Source organism: Phocoena phocoena, chromosome 1 (assembly GCF_963924675.1).
Source record: "Phocoena phocoena chromosome 1, mPhoPho1.1, whole genome shotgun sequence".
NCBI lineage: Eukaryota > Metazoa > Chordata > Mammalia > Artiodactyla > Phocoenidae > Phocoena > Phocoena phocoena.
In genome coordinates, this window is record NC_089219.1 from 53,529,700 (window position 1) to 53,552,124 (window position 22,425).

The 22,425-nt window shown below is 36.1% G+C and overlaps 1 protein-coding gene across 7 annotated transcripts in view; it reads right to left on the reverse strand.

The window, feature by feature from the left end:
* The window catches only part of DOCK7 (dedicator of cytokinesis 7), a 216,361-nt gene that overhangs the window by 29,268 nt on the left and 164,668 nt on the right, over positions 1–22,425 (reverse strand). For 4 of the 7 annotated variants that reach the window (XM_065872822.1, XM_065872816.1, XM_065872806.1 and 1 more), the window contains 7 exons: positions 14,711–14,893; positions 14,466–14,601; positions 10,443–10,539; positions 7,829–7,925; positions 7,356–7,490; positions 5,740–5,892; positions 202–360 (listed from right to left, as the gene is read on the reverse strand). In XM_065872822.1, the coding sequence (XP_065728894.1) occupies positions 202–360; positions 5,740–5,892; positions 7,356–7,490; positions 7,829–7,925; positions 10,443–10,539; positions 14,466–14,601; positions 14,711–14,893 (960 nt within the window). Of the gene's footprint in view, positions 1–201; positions 361–5,739; positions 5,893–7,355; positions 7,491–7,828; positions 7,926–10,442; positions 10,540–14,438; positions 14,602–14,710; positions 14,894–22,425 lie in introns of all 7 variants that reach the window. The other 3 variants (XM_065872784.1, XM_065872810.1, XM_065872793.1) reach the window with 1 other exon arrangement.

Genomic DNA, 22,425 nt, shown 5'->3' on the forward strand with positions numbered 1-22,425 from the left:
AATTAAACACCAAAGATATTAACCATTCTGAGAAGGGAGGGTGGCTTATTAAAACAAAGAGATTCAGCCCTATCTGACACATATGGATGAAAGAAAAATATAGGTTCCTCCAGTTAAAACCAAAGTTTGATCTAACAATTTGGAAAATGCCTATTTACAATTCCTATTTCAGTTAATGCTCTAAAAAGTAGCATTTCTGACCTGATCAGGAAATGTTGTCTCCCTCAATTCCAAGTCTTCTTCAGCATATGTCAGTATAGTCTTTAGAGAACGTCTTAAGAATTCTTCATTAAAATTCTGAGATGTGCCCACCAAGGAAGACAGTGACATGGTTACCTGCATTTTAACCCTGGCAAAGTTCTGTAACAGAGAAATTGCCAGGTAAACATTTAATACAGGAAAGCTTAAAGTGAAAAAGTATATATTTTTTTACTTCCTAAAAGGAAAAGGTTAGTAAAAAAAATACCATTCTATGCAAAATATTTTTGAAAAAGTAATGAAATGTTTATATTGAAATCTTATTATTATTTTTTTTTTTTGCGGTACGTGGGCCCCTCACTGTTGTGGCCTCTCCTGTTGCGGAGCACAGGCTCTGGACGCGCAGGCTCAGCGGCCATGGCTCATGGACCGAGCTGCTCCGTGACATGCGGGATCTTCCCGGACCGGGGCACGAACCCGTGTCCCCTGCATTGGCAGGCGGACTCTCAACCACTGCGCCACCATGGAAGCCCTGAAATCTTATTTTTAAAAGGACATAAAGCTTAGAATCTTGCTGTAATAATAGCCTACAAAACAGAGTAAAAAATAAAAATTGTGTGTTAGACTTGAATTAGAAGTTGTGCCTAGACTTTACATTGATCTACTATGAGGTATATGTTATTAATAATAATACCATTTTTATAGATGGGTTAAAGAACTTGACCAGCATCACAAAATTCTTAAGTGTTAGATGCGGTCTTTGCATTCTAGCCCCTTTCATTAGGTCCACTGCTATGAAAAAATAACTCACATCCTGTATAAAGAAACTTAAAGGTAGAATCTTTGGAGTGATGCCTATAAGAGCTTACACTCTTCCTTTTCTAGTGAAAATTCATTTCTGTTGCACCATTCCCCACTGTGAAACTACTCTTAATAGTTTATCAGTGACAACCTAGTAATTGCCAAATCCAAGATACTTTTTGGTCAATATTCTACTTGACATCTCTGTATATTTAAATGTATTGATTACTTTTGCCTTGAAAATTGCCTGCCTTATCTTCAGTGGTACCACCTTATCCTGATTTTTCTATTCTTTATCCACTCTTTTTCTGTCTCCTTTATCCCTCAGTTGCCCTTCTTAAATATCAGTGTTCCCAAAGATTCTGTCAAGAAACCTTTTCACTTCTCATACTCTAAACAGCCTCATCCATTTTTCTGCCTTGGACCAGTACAGATACATGTCTATGTCTTCAGTTCATATTTCTCTCTTGAGCTCCAAGCTGTTATATTTTACTAGATGGGTCCTTATGAATGTCGCATGGGTACCTCAGTTTTAACACTTCTAAAATACCTTCTTGGGACTTCCCTGTTGGCGCAGTGGTTAAGAATCCACCTGCCAATGCAGGGGACATGGGTTCGATCCCTGATATGGGAAGATCCCACATGCCGCGGAGCAACTAAGCCTGTGCGCCACAACTACTGAGCCCACGTGCCGCAACTGCTGAGCCCGTGTGCTGCAACTACTGTAGCCTGTGCACCTAGAGCCCATGCTCCACAACAAGAGAAGCCACCGCAGTGAGAAGCCCGTGCATTGCAATGAAGAGTAGCCCCTGCTCACCGCGACTAGAGAAAGCCCATGCGCATCAACGAAGACCCAACACAGCCAAAAACACAAAGAAACAAACAAACAAAAAACACCTTCTTTTCCTATTGATTAAATAAATGGTGCTACTATTCTTGTAATCAGTCACTCAGGCCAAAAATCTAGGAGTCATTCCATTGTCATTCTCCCCTCTCATTATTCATACCATAAATCCAATCCACACTATCCTCTAATCTGTTCCAACCTGTTCTTTCTCCATTCCCAATGCCATTTCTTTAGTTTATGCCCTTACTATTACTGTAATAACTTCTTAATCAATCTTTCGGCCTTTTTCTCACCCCTTTTTCTCTCTCCCTGATGCTATAAGTAGCATCAGATAAACTTTTGTAAAATGTAAATCTGAACATGTCAGTCTTCTTCTTAAAATACTCCAATGGCTTTTCACACCTTTGAAGATAAAATTCGAATATCTGACCAAGTAAATATGTCAAACTATATGGTGGGAACTGAGAGTATAGTGAGAAACAGTGTCTGCCCTATGACAGCTTAGTACAGACGTTTCAATTACAATTTTATCTCTTATTACTCTCCCTTTGAGCCATAACAATTAAGAAGTGCTATAAAAGTTTCCTTCTCTGCCTGTTTTCTACTCTCATCTCAATGCCTTTCTAATTATCTATGTGCCATTTTCTTTACCTACAAAGTTCTACCCACCTACTTACCTATCCGATTGGGCAATTCTTCATCTTTAGTTCAAGCATCTCCTCTTTCTGAAAACCGATCTTTGAGAGCATAAGCTCTTCTTTTTTTTTCCAACATCATTTTTTTTTTGAGAGCATAAGCTCTTTTTCTCTGTGCTTACACAGTCCCCTGTGCTTACCTCTCATTATATTAATAGCAAACACTTATTGAGCATTTGCTCAGAGCCAGTTACTGACATAAGTGTTTTACTTAATTTATATAATCCTCACAAAACCATGTGAAGTAAGTACTTACTATTACAATTATTAGCTGAACATTACCTGTTCATCTCCTACCCTAGTAGATGTTAAGCTATTTGAAAATAAGGACTGTCTTTTTATCTATGTTTGCCCAATGCCTACCCCAGTACCTAGAACACAATTTAATACTTAGTTCTACTAGTATTTCTTGATTCTATAAACTATATAAAATCACTGCCAGTTAAAAAACTACCTATTCCTTTTTAGAGGCACTACCTCACACTAAGATGATAAATCACCTATTTTCATCCTATTATATAAAGTTTTCCTAAAATAACAGAAGACTGAAACAAGAAAACTCCAAGTGTAGTCAAAGTTTAGGGACTTTATTTCAAAAACTAAGCAAGATCCATAAAGTAACTAGATTCTTCTGTTCTGAATTAGGAAAGAGGACTTGGCTTCCAGTGAAAATAGGATAGTGAGAGACAGGAAGTTCCTACTTCTCCTGGATTTCATATAAAAATAAAAGATGGGGGGCTTCCCTGGTGGCGCAGTGGTTGAGAGTCCGCCTGCCGATGCAGGGGACACGGGTTCGTGCCCCGGTCCGGGAAGATCCCGCTTGCCGCAGAGCCGCTAGGCCCGTGAGTCATGGCCGCTGAGCCTGCGCGTCCAGAGCCTGTGCTCCGCAGCGGGAGAGGCCGCAACAGTGAGAGGCCCGCGTACCGCAAAATAAATAAATAAATAAATAAAAGATGAACAGAAAAAAATCCATAAACTCTATTTCAGCAAAATGAGGAGACATACATAATCCATATATTAGAAAAATGCATAAGGGTTGCCACGACAAGCTAAATAGGAAGCAGATTCAATGTAAGGCAAGGAGGGGATAGTAAAAAGTGAGGAATCCTAGGGTGCAGATTTAAGAAATAATGGGAAAAATACTTCTTTTAAATAAGAAACTCACTTTGAAGTGATTAAAAACTATCTGTCTTGGAAACAAAATGACCTAAAAATCTGGAGGGACTGGTTAGAAACAGATTGACCAGAAACTTTAGGAAGTTAGGTAAGATGTGTATACAACAGCAAAATCCCATGACAGACACATTCCTGAAGGAATGTCCTATAAATACCTGGGCCAATATAAACATATATATCTCATTCTATGTAGAGTAACAAAAAGGTAAAGAAGATCAGTGAAACACCAGGTAAGAAACACTTAATAGGAAAATATGGTCATGAAACAGATGAAAATTCTAATAAAATATTTTACCTTAAATTATAAAAAATTTATGAAGCCATTCACTTTAGAAAGGAAAAAAAAAAAGGCAGAAATAAAAGAACTCAAGGAAAGCCACTGTGATAGCTAAGATTTTCTTTCACCCCGCCCAAGAACCAATATTCACTAGCTTGGTGGCAATACTTCCTCCACTGAGAATGCATGATTAAAGAAATAGAGGGCTTAAGGTATTATGTAATTATAAAGGTAATCATTAGAACAATACAAACTTTCTTAAATATAATAAAGACTACACCAAAGAAATAAGGTGAACAGACCATAAGTGCAAGGTGAAAACAACCAACAAATTTTTTTAAGGAGAGAGGTGGGGAAGCATAACAAAATAATACAACACAACTCTAGGACGCATCTGATAGAATAACAAGTATGAAAAGGTTTAATTCAACTTAGAGACTGGATTACAAGGCAAAACCCAACTCTATGTTGTATATGAGAGCATGTTTAAAATAAAGTGATTCAAAAAAGTGAAAATGAAAGGATAGGCAAAGATAACCGAAGACACGTTCAAATTAGAAAGAAAGTAGAGGTATCTTAATACCATACAAGGCAGAATTCAGGCCAAAAATATAAAAATTTTAAATGAAACCAATTCAGGGTCTTTTTCAATTCTAAAGGGAATAATTCATAGTAAGATATAATAGCTATGAATAGTAGTTACAAATATACCAAATAGTTATGAATATCAATTTACCAAAAAAGATCTAAAGGAGAGACAGTGTATAGGCTTTAAATCATCTCCTTCAGTCCACCAAATGGACCAAAAATAAAGAAAAACAGAATAATGTAATTAAAAGGTATATCTGTTTAACTCAATATTCTGAAAATAAAGAGTACCCCTTCTTTTTAAATGCTTGCATAACATTCATAAAAACATTATATGATTGGACACACAAACACACACATCCATACTACCAAAAAGGAGACATAGTATATTAATTGTATGATCACTTTGCAATAAAACTAAAAATGATCAGGAATTCCCTGGCGGTCCAGTGGTTAGGACTCCACACTTTCACTGCTGAGGGCCCGGGTTCAATCCCTCGTTGGGGAACTAAGATCCTGCAAGCTGCAGCACAGCCAGAAAAAAAGAAACAACTAAAAATTATCATCAAAACTTTAAAACTTTGGGTTAAAAAGAAAATATAAACTGAAATTACAAATATCTACAAACCAAGAATACTGAGAATACTACACATCAGAACCAATGAGACACCAAAAACAGTGCACAATGGAATATTCTAGACCTTAAATACTTACATGAGTAAGAATAAATGAACTAAACATTTGACTCATAAAGTTAGGAAAAATACAACACAAATCTATTATCAAATAAAAAAACATAAATGAAAACATGGAATTCTTCAAAGACTGGCATATAATCATAAAATATCAAGCCAAGATATTTAACTTTTAATTTTCCTTATGACTTTCATTTCACTTAATGATAATAATTAAAATTTACAATAGCTCAACATTTATATTCTAAATCTGTACTACTACACATTATTTTTAGTATAGGAAGTAAAACTGAAGATTTGGACTTTTATAATATGTCCACAGAATGAGAAATAGAAAGACAAATATTAGACTCAAAACACACCAAAAAAATTCCATGCTCCCCCTGAACCCATTTAATAGTTATCTACAGAAGTTATATTTCCTAATGAATCAAAGATAGAATCCTGAGATGAACCACTTACATTCCCAATCTCAAAGTTCTGTCTCATAAGTAGGTAAAGGGAGGCACTAGCATGTGACCGTATTGTACCGATGCTACTGCTACAGTGCCGGAGAAGCCGGAGGCATAAATCAGCACACTGCTCTGTCTCCTCTTCAAACAAGAGTTCAGGGAACTGTAAAGAAACAACACCAACACTGAATTTATGCAGTAAAAGTTCCAGAGATATGTCAATATAGCTTGATGTGGAGATTTGCTGGTGTAGCCCAGGAATTAAAAGAATGTTAAGGGGGCTTCCCTGGTGGCGCAGTGGTTGAGAGTCCACCTGCCGAAACAGGGGACACGGGTTCGTGCCCCAGTCCGGGAAGATCCCACATGCCGCGGAGTGGCTGGACCTGTGAGCCATGGCCGTTGAGCCTGTGCATCTGGAGCCTGTGCTCCGCAATGGGAGAGGCCACAACAGTGAGAGGCCCACATACCGCAAAAAAAAGAATGTTAAGGGACAATATTTACTAATGGTTAATAACATGGCCCACAGAGCCAGATGGACTGGGTTCGAGTATGGATTACACTAGTAACATGGCCTTGGATATATTTTCTCATCCTTAAAATGGGCCTAATAATGTTATCTATGTGGGACTGTATGAATACCTTAGATTAGATAATGTGCATTAAACACTTACTACTATAGTAACTAACATAATAATTCTGTGAAATGTTTTTATTATCACAAAATAGTATATAAGTTATTTTCACTGGCTAAGTTTCATCAACAGCTCTGCATTCCATCTTATAAGATGACTAAGATGAAATAGCTACTTTCAAGTATTAAGCATACACATACACATTTCCAGAGGAAAACAAACATAGGAAATAAATATTTGAAGTAGTTGAACAAACAGCAAAAGCACCTTCCCTTCCATTTACCATAGGATAAGCTAATTTCAACAGACTGAACAACTTATACATTGAATTCTTGATAAATCAAGTCAATAAGGGACAGCCAAAATAAGATGAAGAGAAAACACATAAAGCCCCATATTTAAAACAGGCTATTGGGCTTCTCTGGTGGTGCAGTGGTTGAGAATCCGCCTGCCAATGCAGGGGATACGGGTTCGAGCCCTGGTCCAGGAAGATCCCACATGCTGCGGAGCAACTAAGCCCATGTGCCACAACTACTGAGCCCGCACGCCACAATTACTGAGGCTGTGTGCCACAACTACTGAAGCCCACGCACCTAGAGCCCGTGCTCCGCAACAAAAGAAGCCACCACAATGAGAAGCCCACGCACCACAATGAAGAGTAGCCTCCCCTCACCATACTAGAGAAAGCCCGCATGCAACAACGAAGACCCAATGCAGCCAAAAATAAATAAATAAATTTATTTAAAAAAATAAATAAAATAAAATAAAATAAGCTAGTAATTTAAGGCCCTTGTCCACATCAGAACTACTCTTAGAAATTCCAAAAGGTAAGCAGTAGAGAAAAGGCAAAGAAGAATCATGAGTCTTAGGTTATTACTAAAATTTTAACTTCAAGTATATTTAAAATATGATCAATGTATGTGTCAAATGATCTTAGACAATGTTAATAAAGAAAGCAAAGTCTGACAGGACAGCAGGTACAAAAATAACCCACCTTTGAAACCAGGGCTCTCTGGGTAGCAAAACAGTGTTGTAGATAAACTGCACTTTGATTACAGGCCATGCTATGTAGTAGCACTTTCAGCACCCCACCAAGGATGCTCTCTTTGGATTCTGTTACAGAAACTGTCTGCAATTTAAAAATAGATAAATAAAATAGAGATGTTAACTGCAATTTGGTTAGAGAGATAGAATATGTATAAGTAACAAATAAAAATTTTAATAGGAAAAGATAATGTAAGATCTAGGAAGACTTCAAGGAAAAGAAGCTGAGACGGATTTGGATAAAAAAAAAGAGGTGGAGGAGAATGAATAGGTTTTAAATGAGAAAAGAAGAGGAGCAAGGACATAACTTCTAGGATCTACTGATATTTAAATGTAACTATATGGTTCAATAAATACTTTTTCCCCCCAACCCTAACTTATCAAATCTATACTACTTTAAATTCCTCTAATTTGTGTTCTTACCTGGACAACAATCTCTAATGTATCCAAAATGATTAGATTTGCTTCAGTAGCCAGATTTCCATCAATCAGTGCTTCATGTTCAATCTCTGCTCTTGACCTAATACAAAATATTATAAGAAATTATATTTATCTTTTAGAAAAGCCAAAAGATCTGCAATTCAAAAACGACTTAAAGATGCACAGAAATAAAAAACCTTGGAACCCTTTTGCTTTCTCAGGGGAACCATTTTTCAATATTTGCCTGAATGCAAAGTTACAAGAGAATAAGGAAAAAGACAGTATTTTGCATATTTTAAAATGTTTTGTTTTAACCTACATTTTTTCAACCATGCCAATACAGACTTTCTCACCCCATTACAGTGCTACAGTGCCACTAAAGGCATAAATATTTAGTTTTCAGAGATGCAGCAAACACAGGAAAAAACTTTTATTCTGAATGGTACGTAGACACTAGGTGGTGCTATGTGAGCTTGTATTTAGGGCTGCTTTCATGTAAAGGAACATTCAAAATGTTTAGTATTCATACTACTATTTCAAGGATTTTCAACATATTTATTTAAGATAAAAGATCTTTTTAAAAATAAAGTTTTGTCTAATTTCCCCAAATTTTTGATACAAAAATTTTAATACAGAAAATGATTTAACTCTTCAGTGAGACTCTGGATGGAATCACTCATTAGAAATAAAACAACCTGATGTAAGGAAGTGGTTTACTTGAATACTAATATTTACAAAAGTATTATTTAATGAAAATAAAAAACTTAATAACTATATATGATTTATGAGTAAAGACATTTGTTTTAGTTGCAATACATATACAGAAACTATATATTACATCCAAGTAGACAAAAAACACATAAATCAAAGCAAAAATAAAAGGATATATTAAATGCTAACTTTTCAAAGTTCTTAGATGTTAAAGTCTGAATCTTTATTACTGTCACTAAAGAGAACAGTCCATGAATTTACATTTACAAATTAAATTTAAGGAGAAAATACAACACAGTTAGAATTAAATTGGACAACAAAATATATAATGTTCAGACTTAAAATTCCAGCAAGATTTTGTGAAGAAACATGACAAAACAAGATGGTTAAACAAAAAGAATCACGAAAACACCAAAAAAAAAAAAAAGGGCTCCCTTAAAACACAGTAAGATAAGCAAAGAGAACACATTATACAAATGCAGAAATAAAGCAACATACTAATAGCATAGTATCTTGGTGATTTTTGATTTCTAAAAAACACAACACGTGGAAAAATAATAAAAGAAACGAACATGGACAGAGAGGACAGAAATGCAGAAACTCAAACTTTAAGAATTTTTAACATAGTTATATTCAGTATCTGCATTCCCTGCCAAATTCATACATTGAAAACCTAATGCCCAACGTAATGGTGTTAGGAGGTGCAGTTTTTGGAAGGTGATTGGATAATCAGGGCAGAGCCCTCGAGAATGGGATTAGTGCTTCTATAAAAGATGCCCCAGGGAGTTTGCTTGCCCTTAAACCATAAGGGGACACAACAAGAAGTCTGTAACCCAGAAGAGGGCCTTCACCAGACACCAAATCTGCTGGCGCCATGATCTCGAACTTCCCAGCTTCCAGAACTGTAAGGAATAAATTTCTGTTGTTTAAAAGTGACACAGCATGTGGTATTTTGTCATAGCAGCCTGTAGAGACTAAGGCAGTTTCTGACAATGCCAAACTCATCTATATGGTACTGACCCTGCTGCTTCTCTCTCTGCTGGCTCTCACAGGGACTTGCTTCCTGATTTTACTGTCTGAGAGCTAATATTTCTTGAAATTCAACTGTGAGAATCCTCTAAAGCTTGGGCTGAAGATGGTTCTCAGATAGGGTGGCCAACCATCCAGGTTCACTTTAGGACAGGACTGGGAGGTTCCCTGGGATGTGGAACATTCACTACTAAAATGAGGGGTACTAGGCAAACCCAAATGAGTTGGTCACCATATGCTCAAAGCTGTGGGGGCCAATCAAGTTACTTGAGGGCTAACTTGTAATTACAAATTATCAGGAAAAAATGTTAGCCCCATGACACCTGAAATGCCAAGTGTCAAGCCGAGCAACTTTACCTGTGGTTACCTGGGCAGTGAGAAAGGTTTACTTCCAGTTCCCCTTAGGCTGAAGATGCAGTCCTTTAGGATGGTTTTTGGCGGTAGGGTGGTCAGTTACTGTACCTAGTTTGCCTTCATGCTAGAAACAGAAGACTTGTAGTGTTTTGTCTTTCTTTATATTTTAAGCTTTAACAGGGCAAAGATTAGTTTTCTAACTTTTTGTAATCCTTGAAATATTTAGTTCAGTGTAACACCCAAAATATATTTAAAAAATAGTTGCCGAATGCATTTTCCAAAGGGGATTGTTGGGGGAAAATAGAGTAACATGTGAATATGTAACCTTTTGTTTTACTATAGCATATGAAAATTTCTTCCCTCAAATCATTTTTAATCTAAAATTTAAAAATAAAATATAACTATTTTGTCTTCTAAGATTTGAATGCCTAATATATAAAAAATAACACTAAAAGTAATCATTTTCCTCTGTATTTGAAACTCAACAAACCCATCAGTAAGATAAAACAGAAGGTTATATTACTTGTCAAGCTTCTCAGTGTTTTGACGCCAGTGAGTCATATCCTTCCTCCACCTCAGATTTTCTTGACTCCCAAAGGCACTTCCAGATGGGCTTCTCTCTGTCAAACAAATTTCAAAACATTTTTTTAATGTTCTTTCAGTCAGACCACATACATGTATATTTGCAAACATATAAGAAATCCTACATAATGTTATTAATTTTATACACAGCCACCTTATCCTCAGTACAAGTGGAAAAACCAGACAATGCTGCTTTTTATTAAAAATTTTCACAACAGTTGCAGAAGAAATATATTTGCTAAATGTACTATAAAAAAACCAAACACGCTTTTAAATAAGCAAACTTTCTAATACTGACTCCCAAAATCCTAACCATGGTTTATAAGACCATGCATGATATGATCTTATTTCCTCCCACTCTTGTTTACACTACCATTATTGTGTGTGTGTGTGTGCGTGTAGTTTCACTACATATGCTACTGATTTAGGATGTGTGCAATGGTGGTTTTTCCATTTACCTGATTGTTTTTCCCACAAATTTTCACTGGCCAATTATTCATCACCTCTGCAGAAAGGCCTTCCTCAACTCTCTACCACTTCCTTTCCTCTTAATTTACTTTCTTTCTCTCCATAGCACTTATGACCACAAAAATATAAGCTACTTAAGAACAGAGATTATGTCCATTTTGTTCACCCCTTTATGTCAGGTACTGACAAAGTGTCTGGCACATCCTGAGAACTCAGTAACTATTTGTTTAATAAATAAACAAATTAAGAAGGATTGAGGGGCTTTACTGGTGGCACAGTGGTTAAGAATCCGCCTACCAATGCAGGGGACACGGGTTCGAGCCCTGGTCCGGGAAGATCCCACATGCCGCGGAGCAACTAAGTCCGTGCGCCACAACTACTGAGCCTGTGCTCTAGAGCCCGCGAGTCACAACTACTGAAGCTCACGCACCTAGAGCCCGTACTCTGCAACAAGAGAAGACCCCCAATGAGAAGCCCGCGCACCACAACGAAGAGTAGCCCTCACTCGCTGCAACTAGAGAGCAGCCCCTGCTCACCACAACTAGAGAAAGCCCACGCGCAGCAACGAAGACCGAGAGCAACCATAAATAAATAAATAAATAGATAGATAAATAATTTTTTTTAAAAAAGGGTTCATAAAGTAATTATTTCTTTTGGTCCACAGAAGGCAGGACAGGAGGAAGATAGGGGCTTTCTCCCAAGCGGTTTCTAGGATGGAAGGCAAAATGAATGGTACGGGCTCCTTAAGGGGCAGCAGCAATAGAACTGATTCATACCAATCCAGCAGAAGTGGAGAAGGCATTGAGAATTGTGGAGAAATATAAACAATAGAATCAAGTCATGACTTCAAGCTTTCAACTAGAAAACTAATGCTCCTTTTTGAAAACCATGAGCCTTTAAATTGGCTGGGAAAATGGAAAGAAAAATGAAAGTAAAAATTCAGAGTTCAAATAGAAATTTTAAAAATACTGAGAAACAAATATAATTTGACACACAATAGAGGACATGTCTGGATACTCCTTCTGCTTTCTCTCCCTTCCGTTCCCTTTCTTTCTCTCTTTACCTCTTTGATTTTGAAACCTCTGTCTTTAAGAAATTTTGTGAAAGAAAGCAAAAAGGTATGTCTATATTAAGACAGTTAACAAAATAAGTGTGAACTCTTTTCATTTTTATCATTAACTTTTTTTTCCATGAAATTGTCTCTCATCTCCTTAGTTAAGAATGTCTATCATTAGATGACTTAGCTTATTAAGTATCCAAATATATAAGAATTGCAAAGGTTTAATTTTTCAAAGACAAGAACTTCTTTTTTTTAAATTGAGATAAAATTGACATATAACATTATATTAGTTTCTGGTGAATAACATAATGATGCGATATATGCACATACTACAAAATGATCATCACAACAAGTCTAGTTAACAACCATCACCACACATAGCTTCAAATATTTTTCTCTTATGATAAGAACTTTTGGGCTTCCCTGGTGGTGCAGTGGTTAAGAATCCACCTGCCAATGCAGGGTACACGGGTTTGATCCCTGGTCCAGGAAGATCCCACATGCTGCGGAGCAACTAAGCCTGTGTGCCGCAACTACTGAGCCTGTGCTCTAGAGCCCACGAGCTGCAGCTACTGAGCCCACATGCCACAACTACTGAAGCCCGTGCGCCTAGAGCCCATGCTCTGCAACAAGAGAAGCCACTGCAACGAAGAGTAGCCCCTGCTCGCCACAAATGGAGAAAGCCCACGCATAGTAACGAAGACCCAATGCAGCCAAAGATAAATAAATAAATATTTTTTTAAAAAAAAAAAAAGAACTTTTAAGATGTACTCACTTTGTAACTTTCAAGTATACATTTGTTAACTAGAGTCATGGTGCTATAAGTTACATCCCTGGTACTTACGTATTTTATTACAGTGAGTTTGCACCTTTTGATCCCCTACACCCATTTTGTCCATCCCTACCCACCACCTCTAGCAAACACCTATCTGTTCTCCGTATCTATGAGTTTGGGGGGTGGGGGTGGTTTTTTTTTTTTTAAGATTCCACATATAGAACTTCGTTTCTTACATTTAAACAGTGGTAGCTGTCCAAAGGCCACAAGTTTATAAATGTAACAAACATATCGGTAACAGCTCCGCTCTCCAACAGTAAGCCTCAGAAAGAGCTACTGTATAATATAAAGAACACTAAATTGGCAGTCAAAAGATCTTGGTTCTATCAGTTTATAATCTTAGGCAAGTTATTTACCTCTGTGAGTTTTATTTTATCTTAAAGATGAGGATAATTATTCATTAGGCTTTGGTAATAATTAAATGACCTAGAAAGTTAATTTCCATACTTTATAAAGGGTTGTCGTACATACTAAAAGAGTTAAAAGAAAATCAATAGGTACATTGTAAACTGTATATAACTGAAGTGAACAAACAGTGCTCTATTAATTCCAAAGGCAAAGACTTTGTCTTATTCATTATTAAATTCCAAACACACATAGCATATAAAAGATATTTACGTTTATTTAAAAAAACAATCATTAAGGTAAATGGCCTATCAAAACAATAATTAAAAAATATTCATGTAAATGTACATTCACATTTTAAGTCAACAAATATATATCGAGCTGTTAGCAAATGTCATGTACACAGATGACTAAGCCATGTCCCTGACCTTAAAGAGCTCTCAGCAACAATATTACTTTAGAATTTGCGAAATGTTTACACACACATGGTCACTACAAAGATGATAAGATCAACACTACCTTTTAAAATCTCAAAACAATCACAAGTGGATGAGGAAAGGGAAAGTGGGGAGATTAAGTGACTTGGCCAAAGTTATACGGCTACTGGGTAGCAGACCAGGGATTAGAAACAGGTTTCAAATGCTACTAAATTGTCTTCTCTTGCTGATATTTGAGTTTAATGGGCAATATCTTTGCCTTATATACAGGGTATATTAAATCATTGCAAAACTAGGAAACTTTTAAGAGTAAAAAGTGATGCTACATAGAATGGATGACCAAGAGAATCATAATGTAAACTATAGACTCTGTATGATAATGAGCGTCAGTGTAGGTTCATCAGTTGTAACAAGTGTACCACTCTGGTAGGGGAGGTTGATAACGAGGGAGGCCATGCATGTGTGTGGGGACAGAGGATATATGGGAAATATTTGTATCTTCAGCTCAATTTTGCTATGAACCTAAAACTGCTCTCAAAAAATCTATTTTTAAAAATAAGAGATGCTATTAATAATCACACAAGGGCAAGAGAAACAAACTGAGATTATCCAGAGCAAACTGTAAGTATGCTCACCCTACTTAAATAGGAATTCTAACGTGCAAAGAAATGGCTATTCAAGTTAATTCACAGTTACATCTAAAACAGTATCTTAAAAGTGTAGAATTGTCACTGAAGACCTGCAAAAATGATCACTGTAATAGTGTTCAAGGAAACTGAAAAAAATTCTCACCAGAAGGAGAAGATATTGTGTACATACCAAGCTGTCCTCGGCTTCGGCGCACCATTTCTTGCCTAGCACCTATGCTTCCAAGAATAGCTTCCTCAAGCTTTGCTCTCATGTCCTTTGATTTCTTAAAGGTCAAACTATTCATTCTTTCAAACACTTTCTTTCCCTAAAATTTAAACATTAGAAAAGAAGACACATTGAAGAAATTTTCTTCTTCTTTTCCACATTATGTTTCCCCTCTTGTTCATCTTTGCAATGGCACAATGATCACTTACTTTGTATTCAAAGCAAGATACACAAAGATAAAGCAGATCTAATAGCCGGTTTAGCTGCAGGACTGAGAGATCTGTAAACCACTTTTGTAAAACTGTCTCATCTGCATTCTTGAGAACCCAAAGCAGACAGATCAAAAGACTCCGACTTGATTCTGCTGAAAAGGTAGTGTGTTGTCTGCCACTCTGAAAATAAAAAGCAGTAGAATGAGACACAAAATGATCAAAGACCATTTCTTTTTTTCAGTTGTCAGTTGTTTTCTTCTAAAAGCAATACAACAATAATTACTTTAAAATCAAATATTTCAAAACAACCATTTGGTTTAGACAATACTTGTGTAACTCATATAGAACCTTAAACTTAAGGTCCTGACATTTAATGAACCTTTCCTAGCAATTGAAGATTGCTTTAATGTATGACAGGGCTTCCAGCAGACTATAAATGTTAACAGAAAACATAAAGGGAAAAACTAAAAGGTCCTATTATTAAAAACTAAGATATCTACCAAAGACTATCAGACACGATATAAATAAAGGAAAAAAATGACTCTATATAAGACTATTTTAAGAGTATTATGTGATAACAAAATGTTTATCAGGTTTAGAGAATCACTATTTCCTATCAAGGGCCACTGACAAAATGAAAAAGTCTTAGACCACATATAAGTAAAAAGTATTTTTACTTAGAGCATATAAATTTAAGATAATATTCCCAAACTTAGATTTGTATTAGTATACAGTATGTGAAATACAAACAAAAACTAAGAACTTGTTTACAGTACCATTTATTGAATATTTACTCTCTTCCAGTCATCATACTGAGCTCTTTGCATATATTATTATTTCATTTAGTCCTCCAACAACATTACTAAGCAGGTTGTATCATCTCAATTTTACAGACAAGAATGCAGGATGACAATAATAATAATGATGACGGCAAACAATGATGATGGCAAAACATAACAAAATTTGAAATGTGGTAGACACTATTCTAATTGCTTTTTCTTATTTAACTCTCAACAGTTTTATGAGATGGTATTAACTATTGTTATTTCTAGTTTACAGGTAAGGAAACTAAAGGCTAGAGATCAAGCAATTTGCCCTAAATCACATTCTAAGAAAAAGTAAAGCTACAATTGTAGTCCAGGTTAACCAGACGCCTAAGCTTATACTCTTCACCATTATACTACATTCTAATATTTGGTTAATAAATATACTAAATTATAATAAGAAAGCAGCGGATAGGATGTTGAGAGGAATTACAAAGGAAAGCCATGACCTCAACTACTACCCTAATCTCCCGTCTATCATGCACGATGGTTTCCCTTGAAACCATCTAAAGATATAAATATTATTACTTACTCCATTCTACAGACAAGAAAACTGAGACAAGAAGTAGTTAAGTATCAATATTTTGTGAAAGTATTTTGCAATAAATGGTGGAGCTGGGATTCAAATGCAGAACGTGTGGCTCCAGAAACCAAGCTCGTATCCACTATGTTTACTGCCTTTAATGGATGCACACACATGTAAATAAATTCACGTACATAAGCTCACTTAACCACTATGCTATACTGCACCTGATCTGGACACAAATAGCTTTGACTCCCACCCCCAAATCCACAGTCTCTCTCGTAAGGAAAATGCTTCTTTATTTTAAAAGTAAGCACTTTCTACAGCAGAACTTTCAGGTATGCAAAAATATGTTGACTAAATTCTCAATGACTGATTTTTTAAAACAAAATTTTAAAATTATACCGAATTCGACAAACAGGTACACACTAACATTTCCTATACCCCCACATAAACTGCCAATAACACAGTGACACAGTCTGAAGAAAGTTGGACAAACATGAAAAAGACTCAGTAATGCAAAGATGTCAGGTTTCCCCCAAATTGTTCTATAGGATCAATGCAATTCCAATCAAAATACCAGCCAGGTTTTTCCTGGAAGTTGACAAACTAATTTTAAATTTAATGGGGAAAAGCAAAGGGCCAAAAATAGCCAAGGCACTCCTGAGGAAGAACCAGGCAGGATGGGGGACAAATTTGCTCTACCACATAGCAACATTTACTAAATAGTTAGAATAATTAAGACAGCTTGATATTGGCATATGGATAGACAAATAGTCTAATGAAATAATAGGAAGCACACAAAAAAATCCTATGCATATATGAAATTGTGACATATAACAGAGCTAGCACTATGAATCAGTGGTGAAAGGATGAATTATTCAATAAATGGTGTGAGATAACCGACTTCCCTAGGGGAAAAAAAAGTAGACTCCTACTTTGCACTATTGTACAAAAAATAAATTCCAGACAAAGAAAGAACTTAAATGTTAAAAGGAAATATAAAAGAACATACTTTTAATCTTGGGAGTAGGACAGAATTTCTTAAATAATACATAAAAAGCGTAAACCATAAACCACAAAAAGATGATCATATTTGCTTACACTGAAATTGAGAATGTGTTTGTTCATTCAATTAATAAATAAATAGATACATAGAAAAAGCACATCATAAATTAGTAGAAATTTCTTGCATATAAAACCAACATATATACACTACCAAATGTAAAACCGATAGCTAGTGGGAAGCTGCTGCATAGCACAGGGAGATCAGCTTAGTGCTTTGTGACCACCTAGAGGGGTGGGATAGGGAGGGTGGGAGGGAGACACAAGAGGGAGGAGATATGGGGATATATGTATATGTATAGCTGATTCACTTTGTTATAAAGCACAAGCTAACAGACCACTGTAAAGCAATTATACTCCAATAAAGATGTTAAAAAAAAAATCACTATGTTAGAATGTACAAAAAAAACAACAACAACAACAACCTGAGATTTGTATCCAGAACAGTCTTTCTCAATCAAGTTTCTATGAGAGAATTAAGCCCTACAAAAAATTGAGGGGCTGTTTTCTCCATTCTCTCAAGGCATTAAAAAAAAAAAAGATAATTCTGGTTTGGTATTACCCATCAATGAATCTTCTGTGAAGGAAGGAACCACAACCCCAGGACTCTTATTATACATACAAGTAATACTACAAATACAAAGTCCAGTACACAGTCACGAACTAGGCACACAAAGAAGCAACACATCATGAGTGAGAACTGACAAAACAGATAACAGAGAAAGGTACATTAAGACTTGAGGTATTGAAATTATCAGAGACTATGCATATCAGAGACTATGCATAGAATGCAGAGACTATGCATTCTATGCACCCTTGCCCAAAAAATAAGATTAAAAATCATGACTGGAAACTTGAAAATATAAAGAGAAATGTTTTACTGAAAAGAAATAGCAGAAACAACAGAATTTAGAAAACTGAAAAAAATTTACCCAATAACCAAATTAAGAACTCAGTAGGTTGGTGTAATGTAGTTATCAGGTATAGTTAAGGAGAGAATTAGTAGACTGAAAGATCAAAAGAAAAGTTCCAGCATGAGGCACAGGTTAACAAAAAGATGGAATACACAGAAGAGTACAGACAAAGACGATACAATAAAAAGGACTAACATAAGTTTAACTGGAATATAAAAGAGGAGAGACAACGGAGAAGAGGACATATTTGGACACATAACAGCTGAGAATTTCATAGAACTGAAGATGCTGAATCATAAATTTAAGAAGTCCAAAAAAGCTACCAAGCAGAATAAACATAAAGAAATTCAAAATTAGTCTCAACAATTGAAACCACAGAAAGCCAATTTTAAGGAGACAATCAAAGAAATGACAGAAAAAAAGACAAGTTATTTTCAAAGAAGTAACAGTTCGCCACAGCTGGCTTCTCAAAAGTAGCAATGGAAATGAGAAGACAATGGGAACAATGTCCTCAGCAGGCTGAAACAAAACAGAGGAAACTCACATGCTACTTCTTAAAAAAGGAATCCTAATGAAGGTCAAATAAAGATATTTTTCAAAGAAAGAGTTCATCACCACAGAATAGAAAATTCTAAAGGATGTATTTCACAGAGTAGAAAAACATCTCATGGAAGTCACAAATTTGAGAAAGAATCAAGAGCAAATAAAGTGAACACATGGGCAAATCTAAATAATTGATTCTATATAGCCATAAAAAAATAATAATGATGATGTCTTGTGAGGTTTAATGATACATAAAACTAAAGACAGCATTTAAGTAGAAAGAAAGGTAAATGAAGTCAACCTGTTTTAAGATCTTTCTATTAACCAATGTGAAAGTAAAGGTAATGATTAATATTAGATTGTAATTTAAGAAAGCATATTCTTATTTGTAATACAATCACAAAAAGAATAGGAACAGAATGTATGACTTCCAACCTAGTAGAGAGGAAAAAGTGGAATGAGGAAAAAATACAATGAGAAAAAAATGATCCAAAAGAAGATAATAAATGAGACAAAAAGAAATACATAATAGGGGTGGGAAAACATGAAGTAAAATTAAAATGTTAAGTACATTAATTTAATTATACTAAATGTAAATGGGTTTTAAAACTCTAGTGAAAAGACAAAGATGAATAGACCAGATTTTACAAATATAAGACAAACTCTAACCATATGCTGTTTATAAAAGACACATTTAAAACATGAGAAAAAACAGTGAAAGTAAAAGGATGGAAAAACTCATGCCATACACACACACATATACACACATACATGCTAAGCAAAAGAAACCTAGCATAGCTATACCAGTATTATACAAAATTGACTTTAAGGCAAATAAAAAATAAGCATTACAGTTCATGTTGACAAAAGGTAAAATTCATCAAAAATATAACAATTTTAAATTAGATATTTCATAATAAGGCCTCAAAGTAAATAAAACAAAATCTGACAGAATGACAAGAAGAAATTACACCACCACAGTTGTAGTGGGATATTAGAAAAAGTGAACAGAATTCAGTAAAGATAAAGAAGATTTAAACAATAGAATTAACAAATTTGATGTAATGCATATAATGGATAAATATAAAACAAATGAAGAATATGCATTCTTTTCAAATATGTGAGATATTTGCAAAAACTGACCACGTACTAGACCATAAAACCAACTCCCACAAATATAACTAATTATGTAGAGTAAGTTCTCTGATCATTCAATTAGGCCAAAATCAGAAGCAAAAGGATTACTAGAAATTTTCGTAAGACTGGAAATTCTCAAACAAGAACAATTTAATAACCCAAAAGTCTAAAAAGAAATCATAATGAACTTAAGATATATTTTGATGACTAATGAAAATGTTACCTACACACTGTGGTATGTAACTAAAACAATAATTAAAGGAAAATGTTTATGATTAAAATATGTATCAGAGAGAAAGGATGAAAATTAGTGAGTTAAGCATCCATCTCAAGAAGTCAGAAAAAAGAACATCAATATAAACCAAAAGAAAGTAGAAGACAGTAAATAATAAAGATAAACATTCAAAAGTGAGGATTAACACTGCCCCAAATTGGTTCTTTACACAAACTAAAGAAATATACAAATTTCTGTTGAGACTGATTTAAGACAAAAGATATAAAAAGCCAGTCTCAGAAATAAAAATGTTTATTTCTACTATAGATGTTATAGACATTAAAAAGATCACAGAAGATATCTGAAACAACTCTGTATGCCAAGAAATTTGAATAAATTTCTGCTAGAATAAAATTTATAAAGACCAGTGTAAAAAGAAATAGAAAACTTGAACAGTCTTATAATCATTAAAGAAATTATACAGGTAATTTGAAAACTTTCAAAAAAGAAAACTGCAGGTATAGATGGTTTCACTCACAAATTCTCCAAATATTCTAGGAAGAAATAATTTCAATTTTAAACAAGTACTTTCAGGGAACAGAATAAAAGGGGAAATTACCTAGCTCATTTTAATTGGCTAAACTACCCCGATTCCAAAATCTGAATAGAACATTATGAGAAAGAAAAAAATCTTACTAACATGGATACACAATCTTAAACAAAATACAGCAAACCAAATCTATTAATATACAATCATGAAAAAGCTGGGTTTAATTCAGAAATTCAAGGTAGGTTTATCACTAGAAAATCAACTGAAAGGGGTCACAGTAAAAGATTACAAAGCAAAATAAAATGACAGTCTCAATGGTGCAAAAAAGCATGATAAAATTCAACAACTATTCATAATTACAAAAATAAAACTCTTAGCAAACTAGGAACAGAAGGGGACTCCATAACATAACAGAGGGTATCTTAAAAAAAAAAACCAAACCCCAAAACCAAAATCTTTAGCACCTATGTTTAAGAATGAAATGGGACGAGGGGAAGATGGCGGAAGAGTAAGATGTGGAGATCACCTTCCTCCCCACAGATACACCAGAAATACATCTACACATGGAACAACTCCTACAGAACACCTACTGAACGCTGGCAGAAGACCTCAGACCTCCAAAAAGGTAAGAACATCCCCACATACCTGGGTAGGGCAAAAGAAAAAAGAATAAACAGAGACAAAAGAATAGGGATGGGACCTGCACCAGTGGGAGGGAGCTGTGAAGGAGGAAAGGTTTTCACTCACTAGGAAGCCCCTTTGCGGGTGGAGAAGGCGGGCGGTGGAGGGGGTAAACTTCGGTGCCACGGAGGAGAGCAGAGCAACAGGGGTGCGGAGGGCAAAGCGGTGAGATTCCCACACAGAGGACTGGTGCCGACCAGCACTCACTAGCCCGAGAGGCTTGTCTGCTCACCAGCCGGGGCGGGCGGGGCTGGGAGCTGAGGCTCAGGCTTCAGTCGGAGTGCAGGGAGAGGACTGGGTTTGGCGGTGTGAACACAGCCTGCCGGGGGTTAGTACACCACGGCTAGCTGGGAGGGGGTCCCGGGAAAAAGTCTGGACCTGCAGAAGAGGCAAAAGACTTTCTTTTCCCTCTTTGTTTCCTGGTGCACGAGGAGAGGGGATGAAGAGCGCTGCTTAAAGGAGCTCCAGAGATGGCCGCGAGCCGCGGCTAACAGCACGGACCACAGAGACGGGCATGAGACGCTAAGGCTGCTGCTGCCGCCACCAAGAAGCCTGTGTGTCAGCACAGGTCACTATCCACACCACACTTCCGGGGAGACTGTGCAGCCCGCCACTGCCAGGGTCCCAGGATCCAGGGACAACTGCCCCGGGAGAACGCACGGCGCGCCTCAGGCTGGTACAATGTCCTGCTGCCCTATGCCGCCGCAGGCTCGCCCAGCACTCCGTGCCCCTCCCTCCCCCCAGCCTGAGGGAGCCAGAGCCCCCAAATCAGCTGCTCCTTTAACCCCGTCCTGTCTGAGCGAAGAACAGACGCCCTCCCGCGACCTACACGCAGAGGTGGGGCCAAATCCAAAGCTGTGACCAGGGAGCTGTGAGAATAAAGAAGAGAAAGGGAAATCTCTCCCAGCAGCCTCAGAAGCAGCAGATTAAAGCTCCACAATCAACTTGATGTACCCTGCATCTGTGGAATACATGAATAGACAACGAATCATCCCAAATTGAGGAGCTGGACTTTGAGAGAAAGATGTATTTTTTTTCTCTTTTTGTGAGTGTGTATGTGTATGCTTCTGTGTAAGATTTTGTCTGTATAGCTTTGCTTCCACCATTTGTCCTAGGGTTCTATCTGTCCGTTTTTCTTTTTTCCTTTCTTTCTTTAAAAAAAAATTTTTTTTCTTAATATTTTTATTTTAATAACTCTATTTTATTTTATCTTTATTTTACTTTATCTTCATTTCTTTCCTTCCTTCCCTCCTCCCTCCCT